Source organism: Lissotriton vulgaris, chromosome 1_1 (assembly GCF_964263255.1).
Source record: "Lissotriton vulgaris chromosome 1_1, aLisVul1.2, whole genome shotgun sequence".
NCBI lineage: Eukaryota > Metazoa > Chordata > Amphibia > Caudata > Salamandridae > Lissotriton > Lissotriton vulgaris.
Window position 1 is genome coordinate 678,064,441 of NC_141685.1, and position 11,824 is coordinate 678,076,264.

Consider the following 11,824-nt stretch of genomic DNA (forward strand, 5'->3'; position numbering starts at 1 on the left):
GTGCAGATGTGCTCCTTGTTAAAGAGCGGAAGCCAGTCGATGGGTGGATGGATGGATATATGGAATTTTAATAAAAACAAAAGGTCTTGTTTAACTCCAGACCTAATTACGGGCCCTATTAACCCCTTCCATGCTGCCGTCGGCCATTTGCTGACGGCAGCACTACCTGCCCAGTGCTGCCGACGCGGCCCTGCCCGTTTTGTGGAAGTGCCGCACTTCCGCAAAATCGTGGGCGCATGAAACGGGTTAAAGAAAGTCACACATTTGCACCCATCCTCTATGTCCTTGCATTAGTGCAGATTTAAGGCTGTCATGAATTTACACAAGCAGGCCAGGAAATCATACTCCGAGAAAATATTTCTGAACTGCTTTTTAGCACGAGCAAATATGCAGGTATAGATCTGCTCATGCGATAATCTGTTGAGCGTTTACAAGTTCACTATTCCTCCAACCACTTTTTCCCCAATCCTGGAAAAAGTTTTACTTCTGCCATTATCAGGAGTAAATTTACAACCTTTCTCAGGATGGGAAAAGATTAGAGAAGAGCTGGTGAAAACTTCTAAAACATGCAGTTTAGTAGGTTTACTCAGACTCAAAAGGGCATTCAAACCCTGGAACTGATTTAATGCAACCTCCAGCCTCAGTATGCAGATCTGTGGATAGGTGATAAAATAAGAACATTGCTAGAGTTCAAATCCTACTATTGTATGGCCCCTAGCATAATCAAAAAGGCTAATATCAGACCTTTTACATAATGTGATTGTTACCATAATTTGTCGCTGCACTACGTGGCACCGAAGGGACTAGTACATTTGATTTACAGGACAAGTAGATTTATGAAGCAACCTCTCCCATGGACAAGTAGATAGTATATTACATTCCACACCCTTGTGTGGTAATGGGCTGATTGTTTCATTTGTCTGAGCCCATGGCCAAGTGCGCTATATAAATAAAAGCGTTTAATGTAAAATAACATAAGAATTCAATGCAGCAATCTTGGGGGCGGGCGAGCAGTTTTGTGCAGGTGTGGGGTGGATGGCAAATGGATATTAAATGAGGGCACTGAAGTGCAAATTACGGGGGCCTGCGAGCAGTGTTGTGCGAGGGGTGGGGCGGCACTGGGAGATTGAGGGACACAACCAAAGGAGTGTTGTGGGAGGGGGTGATGGGGAGGTAAAGCGAAGCCAAGACGATGATGCCACGGAAGTTTCACTGCACAAGTAAACAGAACAGTTAACGAGCAAAGAGGCAGGGTCACTAAAAAAAGAGTTCCAAGTATAAATAACCTGAACAGTAAGAACACATGTAAGAGGGCCAATTCTCATGGTAGGATACAGTATTGCAAAAAAAGCACCAATGAAAAGCCAGCATTTCTAAAAGACAGTAAGAGGTACCGGTGAAAAAGAGGGGTGTTTTTTGAAGCCCATATCCAAGATACATGTCTCTTCAAAAGAGCTCATGCAGTGCAGGCGTTGCCTAGGCGAGACCTAAAAAATAGTTACCGGTCTGACTCGAATGTACAAAACCATTGGAATTTACCAGCAATTGTATACAAAGTACATAAAACACCCCATTACCCATTTATTGCCATGAATAAGAAACAAAATACCCATTTTAGAGTACTGCAGGGAAAAATGTCCTCATTAGGAAGAGCAAAACATGTTGGACGACAAGAGTTAAGGCATGTGTTGCACATAGATATTTTCTGTATATTAATATCAGTTATAATATCAGATGACATTGAAAATATAGTGTACATATTTAGGTAGAGTTCTGCAAAATTCAAGAAGTCCCTACAATGCCACCGAACATTTGAATTATTTTCGGATGTATTTTATTAAAAATGCTACTGCCAACCCGAGCATGAGCAAAGGAGAGGGACAGGCTGGCACCCCCCCCCTCCCCCCACATGATACTGTCTGCCTTTATAACCTCTGCATTGTGCTTTTCTTTCTTTTCAGCATGAATGAAGGCACAGAGGTGGCTTGTTAGTATCTTAGAAAATATGTGAATCATGTGGTGTGGCACATGTAAGACTGAGCCGTGAAAAATTAAAAGTACGGATTGGAGCTGTCCGGGTTGCATCCACTTGTGATAATGGCCCTGACCTGCGCATCTCAACACAGTGGATAGTATTGTCCTTTATAAGACAACAAGTTAAGGGAATACTGAGAGAGCCGCCATAGCCTCTGTGGCCCGCAACCCGAAGGAGCAAAGACCCACCAACATTAGCTAGTTGACGTAACTTGAGAAAAAGAGCGAGTTATGATGCAGACACACCCTTAAAGTCCCTGCCCAGGCAATGTCCATCTGACAAATGTTAGGAGGTTATAAACTTGGCAATTATAGCGATTTGTTAGTGCAGAGAGCACTACACCTGGGTGCAAACTGAGAACACAGGCGCTTCCTTCACATTTAATTTACTGGTGTTAGTGACACCATTACTTACAGTGCTCTAAAATGCGAGCAGATTATAGAAGCAAGTGCTACAGAATCGCAGCAAAAGTATTTTCATTAGAACTGTGAGGTGCTGCCGACTTGGGGTAATAGAAGCCTCATGGTGAGTGAACTTTGCGAGCATCCTCCTCAGCCAGAGAAGATCCAGCAGGAGTTAGGCAGGAGGGATTCCTGGCGAAACTAAATACGAAGAGTCGAATTAAAGAACTTTGTGTACAGTCTGAGATAAAAGCACAGTATTTGCGAAGAGGTGCAAGAAGCCGAACGAGGCGGTCATCATAGTGCGCAGTTGAGAAGAATGCAGATACCGCTCTGACAGACATATTGCCTAGTCACTGCCATCACAACACTGTCAAATTTGCGCAAACTTACGATTAAAAAAAGCAGTTCTAATGTCATCTTTATTTTGACTGGCCGCTTATGCCATGTCTTTGGGGTGGCATGAATTGCTGAGGTGAAATGAACTCCTTTCTCAGTCCTCAAAACAATACAAACATTTGCAATGCAATAGGTCTAGCATTACTGAAAGTTTGACCTATTGGCGTTGCATTATTGTCAGTAATGCAAGACCTATTACATTGCAAAAGGAGCATTTGGTCCGAAAACAGTGGTAGTCGGAAGCCCTACACCGGGGATATTGATCGTCTTAGGTCAGGGCTGAAAATCTTGCTCTTAGCTTGCCAGATTTGTGGTGCATTCAAAGTCCAAGGTCTGGTTTTTCCCCCTTGTTTTGTTTTGCCAGGAATGCTATGAACTACACCAACGAAACCATTTTGACGAGCAATTAAAATTGAATTTTTAGTTGCTTTAGATAACATGTCCCTGTCTTGCACCTAATATTTTGTTTTTCTTTGCAGTTTTAAAAGCAAAAATTAAAAAAGTGTAAGACTGAGACATGTAGTCTAAGAAAAATAAAAGTTCCAGTATAATTTCTTGTCAAAATGCTTTCGTTAAAGTCTGACCTCAGTCTTTGAATGCACAGCAAAGTGGCACTGGTCTCGAGTGCCCCATCTGAAAGAAAGAAATAGTGCTTACAGGCTCTGATTAACAATACATGTAACAGGGGTAGTCCTTGGAAAAGGGGCAGAGCTTTTAAAGCCCATATCCTGAATACAGCATAGGCGAGACCTAAAAAGTGGACATTGAGCCTGAATCATTCCGGAACCAATTAGGCATTCACCAATCTGTGTATCTTGCTTTTCGTACCCCTGTGACGCCAATCTGTGTGTTTCCTTGTGTGCTTTTTGGGGTCAGAGGGTCTGCGCATCTGTTTTTGAGTTCCAGTGTATTTGTACGTTTTTGTATGCTCTGGTGACTATTTCCATGATCTGTTTGCATAGATGCCTTGATATATCTATAGATGGGTAGCTGTATCTGCTTATGTGAGCGTGGTTATCTAGGTGTTTTGTGCTTCTTATTTGCTAAAGGTGAGTGCTTGCATGAACGTTTTTGGTTTGTGCAGGCACTATGCAAAAGGCAAGCCACTTTGTTGCCCCTGCTTGTTTAACTTAATTTCCCTTTCCTGCCTGCAATGTGGGGTAATGGTTTGTCAAATCATTACAGCTTGCAAGTCTCACTGAGCTAATTTAATCCCGATTACCCATTGTTTTTTGGATATTATTCAAGATCCTACTTTACAGGCTGGATCCCAGGGCCGTCTATTACAAACAACCTTTTGTTGCTTCATGGAGAATTCCATTTTTTTTGTTTTCGCCTCCATAGCGCTTCCGAAATCGCTTGTATTAAAAATAAAAGGGACTTAGAATCCGCCCATTACTTACCAAAGTTTGCTTCCCAGTGGCTTATACATCACTTTACTTACCCATTGGCTGGCTCCCACATGGGTCTCCTTTGCTTGATTCTTATTGGGCATTACCTCCTCCTCGCCTCAGTCTGTGGTTCAGTCTTCATCCCTGCCATGGAGCGTGGGCCAAGTACTGCTTCTGGTGTCCAGTGTCCTTCCACTGGCCACAGGCTCCTGTAGGTACTCTGCCTCTGCAGTCCCACTCCTTCACCGCAGCATTGCCCACTCTCCCTTTTCTTCTCCTCTTGCTTTCTCTGGCATTCTCGTAGCGCGGCACCCAGAGTCAGCAGCTCACTTCTCTCCAGTTTTGTATCACTTACCTGCACGGCTACCACCCAATGATTCAGCAAGTAGTGAAGCGCTCTGCTTTGACAGAGGTGTACTCTGCTTGCACCAGGTGTACATGCTGAGCACAAGTGGCGCAGTCTAGCGGTTCACACGAATGCACAGCCTGATTTCTTCATCCGAGCCAAGGACCAGCTCCAGATGCTCCAGACTGTGGTTACAGTCCCCTTTGGACAGTGTCTTTGTTCATGGCATCTGTTGCTGCACCTCTGGGCTGTGTACCAGCAAAGCTCTCTTGATGTGTCCAGTCCTATGATATGTGCTCATGCTCTGTGATTGCATCCAGTCCTAATGGTGCCCTGTGCTGGTCCGCTGCGGAGTGACTCGGCCTTCCTGACTTTCCAAAGTTCTATTCTATGCTATTTGCCTGTCTTTCTTGGTGCTGTATTCCCTTTCTACCTGGTTGCCATGGGAGGATTATTCCTTTCGGTACAGTCTTGTTCTTGCGTGTGTCAGAGCACTTAAGTTTCACAGGGTTATGTTCAAGTAGCATATCCAGTCCAGGCTTTTACATTGCATTCTGGGATGAGTAGTCCTATACAGTGGTTAGTTTGAGCCAGTGGTTTCCATAGCTCAGTCAAGACCACCGCTTGTGACAACATGCCACAAGGTGGTGCTGTCTCATCTACAGATGACCAGAACAACACTTAATATTGTATTCAATATACATTAACCGTGACTATTGCCTTCTGCCCACGACATTTTTAAAGCTTTGGGAGCTTGAAATAGTCTGAATTGCCACACTTGTAGGAGAGTGATGGTTAGCAGTTGTGTTACTATCATTGGCAGCATGGCAGGGGCAATGTGTGGTGCAAGCTGCAGTGGCCTCTTGATGAGAGCCCTGGCACTTATTCTTTTACAAATTAAGCACTGCAGGCTATTCATCCTATTATACAATCTAGACAAACGACCACCGAATGTAAAACACATAACCTGGCCTGGGTAAGCTACTCGTGGACCTCAGAATCTTGAGAGCATGTGTTTTAAGTATGCATCACCTCAGCCCTCCTGTGGCTCAAGCCCTGCTCTTTTGTTTTGTTCTGGCCTTATCCGTCTCTGGCTCTTGCCCTCTGTAGGTGCAGAAGACCCTCATTAGTTGTAGTTAAATCTATTGGGTTTGGGTATGCCCCCAGCCCAACGGTTAGGGGTTGCCTCACAGACATTCATTTATCCCTCTTGAGAAAATATGTGCCCATCGGCTTAACAACCAGCTGAAATTCTTACACAGGCTGTAACTAGTGCACAGAAAATATAAAGTGACGGAACCAGGCAAAGCAATACACCCCAAACATTACCAGCTACTTAAAGGGACATGCACACGGCAGATACACCACAAAGACACACATTCAGATGTGTAAAAATACAGTCACATCCCATACAGAAAAACAAAGTTACTAATCAGAGATGTATTGAGAAGAGATCTGCAATGAGGAGCACACTGACCACTTTAACCGCATACATGCTTACATACATTAAGGCATATGCATTCCCATCAACTTTGAGGTAAACACACATACAGGCAAGCATGGCCAGAGACAATTGTACTCAATCACCTTGACACATACTCACTGATATGGAGAAACCATACCGATAACCACACATACAGGCATACATAAGTATCCCTTCTAAAAGAGACACAATCTCCTGGTACGCTTCCTCTAACACTGCCCCTCTGGGCTGTGTAATGGACCCCTACCCACCCCATCACAGAGGGCTTGAATAAAGTGACCCTGCATCTTGGCCTGCTACTATTGTAACAAATGGGGGCAGGGAGGAGGAATAGATACTCGGTAACAGTGGGGGCGGCACACATTTTTTTGGTCAGGCCCAAACCTTCAGCAAGTCTTCTCACAGCAACTGCATTTTGAACTCTCCATCCAGAAAATTCCCAGGTTTGCAGGTCCCTGCTAATAAACAGGTCCCGATGAGAAGCGTCTCAGATTACTGAATTACACCCCTAAAATACACATCATGCATACTCCTAGTCCTATTGCCCTGCACATTAGGGAACACCAGCTTCCTTCTCCATGAATCCTCGGCAGCTGCAAAGTAGTGACCGAGCTGCTGTGCAAAATGGCTGAAAATAAAATGGTGCAATGGCGCAGTCCGTGCTCCCAGCATCATACCACTTTTTTATCCTGTTCTTTGAGCTGTTTTGCACAGCAGCCCTTGTTATGTTATGTTATGTTAAATTTAGCTTATAAAGCGCGCGTACGCCCGTAGGCTTCATGGCGCTGTAGGAAGTTTCCAGAGCATAACACAACAACAGAAGGACCACTTAGAGCGTCTGAGGATAGGCTTCTCTAAAAAGCCAGGTTTTAAAGGCTAGTCTAAAGGCTAGAATATCCTCGTGTGACCTTAAAGAAGCTGGCAAGGAGTTCCAGAGGGATGCAGCAAGAAAATGAAAGGAGCTGCCGCCCTGACGTTGTTTCCTAACAACCGGCACTGTGAGCAAGTTTTTGTGACCCGAACGGAGGTTGCGGGAGGGGGTGTATCTGGCAAGCAGGTTGATAATGAATTTGGGGCCTTTGCTTTGGCCTTGTCCATGTAAAACAATAAAGTCACTAAATTAACCTGAGCTCAAATCCCTGATGCTATGGCATAAAGCAGACAGCGTTACTTAGAGCCAATGTGTACAGTATTTGTGAAATACCAAAACCATAGTAAAATCAAAACACAAGAAAACTCCCAAACCAGTTTAGAGAATATTTAAATAAAAAAATGACAGCAAACCAATAAAAGTCCAATAAGGGAAGAGAGATGAACTTTTAAAGGTCAAATACAAAAATAGGGCCAAAAAGCATTAGGCGCCAACCGAGATCTTCTGGTTGCACTTGACTGGCATCTAGGCACAAGTGAAAGGCTGAATGCGAAGGAGCCATGGTTGGCTCTAGAACCCAGGTTCAAACGGGTTGTAAAGTTTTACCTTTATAATTAATCTCTGAAATGAAAGTCAAAAATACTCAGCGGGTATAGACAGAAGGCTGTGGCTGAAGATGGCTCCACGTCGTCAGACATCCATTGGACGAGGTCTCAGTGAAGCTCATTGACTCCTCGTCAGCCAGATATCTTTTGGCACCTCACCAGGTGAAGAGTTCTACCTTCAGACTTAGGCACATTTATGGAGCACAGATCCTTCCAGTGGGACAAAGCTGCAGGCTGGAGCCGAAGAGGGTACCACAAGGCTGAGTCCCTTCTCTGCAAGATGTCGCAGAATCTGATTACCTGCTATGGAAAAGCTCCAAACATGATGAACAAAAATCTTTGGCCCAATGCCAAGATACCTTCTTCGGATCCCCTGGGCAAGTTGGTCCAGGTCCGCAGTAGGTGGTGGTGATGGGGGGGGGGGGGCAGGAGGGGTTTAAGAATTGCTCTAGCAGGGTCCAGGGCAGGTCCAGTTGGAACTTGTCAGCTCAGCAGTAGCAGAAAGACTCTTGCAGCGTATTGTGTCCATGTAACTTGAACATGAGGTCCACCTTCTTTGACCTTGGTATACACACTTCTTTGTCCTTGGTACAAGAGGGAGAGCAGGCCCAGTGGCTAGGCTCTCTTCTCATCAGACATCCGGTCCAGTACTCATGTTTTTCCACAGGTCTATAAAGTGTAGTGAGGAGGGTATGATGGGTTCTACATTTATGCTTCCCAACAGCGTGTGGGTTGAGGCGACTCCTGGTTCCTCCCTAACCAATTGACAAATGTTCCCAGTGGTAACCCTACCCACTTTTTCATCATTAGCCACCCTGCCTGAGGAACAGAAATCCTCTCCACACCTTTATCTGAGCTCAGGGAGCAAGTCCATACCTCATCAATGGGGCTATTCAGCTTCTGGGTAACAGTTGGATGTCGTGCAAATTGGCCTCCCGAGGCTTTAGTCGGGGAAAAGGTAACTCTAAAATGAACTTTTCCAAAATATTTGTTAAAAATCTGACTTCACCAGTGAATTGGGCTTGTGATAAGTATTGTAAAAAGTTCAAGAATTACATTTGTAAGTGTCTCCCAGCTGGCGATAATATTATATTTAATATTGTATCTCAATTTTTTCCTGTGGAAATGACAACCCTGCTACAGCATAAATACAATTTTGTGTCTTTTTGCTGTAAGGACATGTTTAACATAACATTCTTACATGTCCTACTTTTAAATGCCATGCCCCCTGGCTTATGGGCAGTAATGGCTACTTAGGCGACTTAAAGTAAGGTTTAAGCCTGTCATAAGGGTTTTTTTTTTATCGGTTGAATTTGCTGTTTAAAACTGCTCAGTCAGGCTACAGAGGATAGGCCTGCAGTCACGTTTACAAGGTCACTCTAGTGAATGAACAATGGGTGCTTTAGTCCACTTGTGAAATTTCACTGACTGAACTTGGGTATAATTTTGTATCACATACTAGGGACTTGTAGGTACGTTCAATATAACATTCAGAGGTGTACCAATTTCATCATGTTAAAAAAGGGGGGAACACAGTACTGCAGAAGCAGGTGGCTTGCCACGAGGTCCTACTAAGTTTGAGATGTAAGCTCTTGGTGCTATAGAACTGTAAGTGTGCTGATGAGTGAGCAGGCTTTCACATTGTGGAAAATAGTTGGGTATAAAGACTATCAGCGCATGTTAGCTGCACAGATTGAAACAGGGCTGTTGTTCTTTTGCCATTTGCTGGGAAGATTAATAAACGTTTGCGAAAACCATGTTAATGTACCACTGTTTATAGGTATCTTTGCCATCTGTGTTATTAGGCTTAATTTGGGAGCGCCAAGCTTCTTGACTAATGCCAGCGTTGATATTAAAAAAATTCATATAATTCATTAAGCGCACATACACCAACATTCTAAAAAATTTCGATATCGTGATTTTTGCTCACTACCTATAAATATTCGTTATAAAACACGTTTAATCTTTGTTCTGGTTTGTCATCTTCAATTAAGTTTAATGTTTTTGTTTTATAGGAGCAGGTGGAGCTGAAAGATACAGTTTGAGATAAAAACCTGAGCTTTCATCCGAAGCCCCCATTTTAAGAAGCTTTGATGATTGAGCAAGTACAGTCCAGGATGTTCAATGCGCAAGGATTAATTGAGGCTCAGACTGTTAACACGCTGTTCAGAATGATAATTTGAACGCAAACCCAAAACTTCTCCTTGATTCTCACATTTTTTTTATCAGTTACATGATGGAAGGAAATGAAACCAGCCCGAGCCAGCTATCAGAACTGAGCAATGTGCTTGACCTATCATTCACCTATGGCCGAAAAGCAGCCATGGTGCCAAAAGCCAATAATTACAGAAGGACAAATGAGGTGGCTGGTTTTGGACCCTTGTTTGAGTCTCCTCCATTTTCAATGCCAGTGAATGGTAACTCCACATCTTCTCTACAAAGCACCACTGAAGTTAATGATGATCATTTTAACGAATTGCAGTCTAAAATCAAGGATCACCTGATTGGAGACACTTATCAGACTAGTTTCTGCAGTTATGACAAAAAAGTGTTTTCCACTGGAGATGAAGAAAGTAGTAGCGTTAACCAAAGTATGAGGAATTCATTAGATACATTCTATAATGAACACTGCCAGAAGAACCCGGCGGATGGGGATCAGTATTCAAAATCTGTTTTAAATTTCCTCTCTTCAAGAATTTCAGACCTCAAAAATGGAAATACAAATAAGTACGGTTTACGCAGTTTCCAAATGGCCCACATTATTTTAAATAGGGATGGGTGTGAAGTCTTCAAAAGGTCTTCTAAAACTGCCAATTTTTCACCTCTGGCTAACCCAGTAATGCCATTCGAAAGTGAAAACATTACACCTGGACTTTCAAAACATGTACTCACGGTCTTACTTAAAGAACACAATAACCTCTCAGTTTAAACATTGCTTGCTGGAGGATTAATATTTGAAGGGGGTTCAGTGTTAGTCCACAATTGGCGGACCATGCCAAATGTTTGGGTGTCTACATCGTATAACTATACATGTAATTAATTTAAATGTAGAACTTAACGTAGTGATTATCCTCAATTTTGAATTGATTTAGCCATTGGGCTCCCTTACACAACCCTCTGTTGTGCAAACTAAAAAACATCACCAATAGTATTTCTGCACAAATAGAAGGTGAATGTTTACAGAATCCTAGCTGTTTGCAAGTTTTTGTAGATGTATAGATGCTTTATAGAAATGGATGCAATTATTTTTATTGGGTCTCAGAAGATATGATTAGATAATATGCAATTTCTGTGAACTTGTCTTAATGTTGACTATTCGTTAATCAATTTTTATCTGTAAGTGGGACTTTTCTATCAATAAATTCCCTATGAGATTGCATACAAATGTGACTTTTACCTCTTTTTTTTCAGTTCTATTAAACCTAAATATACCTTCTAATATCTTACCTGGGACTGTTGTAGTACAGGAAGGCACTGTCCAAAATCATGTTAAATAACTTTTCCTATTAGAAGCTTCCATTGCTCACTTCCTGTTTCAACACGCACCTCTGCTCCTAGACATCAATAGTACTTTTCTTACCAGATTGTACAAAGAAATAATTTTCATTAACATACACAGTGGCCTAAACCACCACATACAGCACATCACTAGCTACTGGAACTTCGATACAATAGTTTAGAGATATGGTAAACAATCATCGGCAAAGCCAATACGTTAGTTTATTTTTTAGTGGAAGTGTTGTTAATATTTTGATTGTTTTTGCCCCCGCACTTCGAGAAAAACAAATCTCATGCTAAAGAACAATCCTGGGCTACAATAAAATGAAAGCTGGGAGTAGGAGGCTATTTGCTTAATAGCCCATGTTAGTTCAGCTTTACACTCAAAGAACAATGTTATCAAAAGGAGTTGGGTAGAGGAGTGCTCTGGAAGCTAAATACAGGCCTGCCTGGTGGAAGCTGGGTCCCACCATCTTGCAACAAGAGATTCTGGGTAATTTTAGATTAAGGCAATGAGGAAGTGCTGCAAAAGGGGTTGGGGGCACTGTGAAAACCTTCTTAGAATTCAGGAAAATAATTCCTCCAATCACTGGCTAATGCACAGGATAAATTTGGCACCTGCACCACCGACTTCTCAGACCATTCCTTGACCTGGGGGAACTCCAAAAAGAAGGCAATGCTAAAAGAAGAACCCTGACTCCAGCTGGAAGAAGAGGATTCACACAAGGACACCTGAATCCTGCTTGTACTTAGGGACTGGACCTGCTCTCCAAGCGGTTTGCCTCCTGTTTACCT

General features: G+C 42.9%; 1 protein-coding gene across 1 annotated transcript; it reads left to right on the forward strand.

The window, feature by feature from the left end:
* The first annotated feature begins 9,624 nt into the window (after nt 1-9,624).
* On the forward strand, nt 9,625-10,907 carry SHLD1 (shieldin complex subunit 1). Its single transcript, XM_086954620.1, has one exon. The coding sequence runs from the start codon at nt 9,765-9,767 to the stop codon at nt 10,458-10,460; it is 696 nt and encodes a 231-aa protein (XP_086810746.1). The 5' UTR covers nt 9,625-9,764; the 3' UTR covers nt 10,461-10,907.
* The last annotated feature ends 917 nt before the right edge of the window (nt 10,908-11,824 follow it).

What these genes read in the sequence shown, in the direction of transcription:
- SHLD1 (XM_086954620.1), top strand. Translation starts at nt 9,765, where the DNA reads ATGATGGAAGGAAATGAAACCAGCCCGAGCCAGCTATCAGAACTGAGC.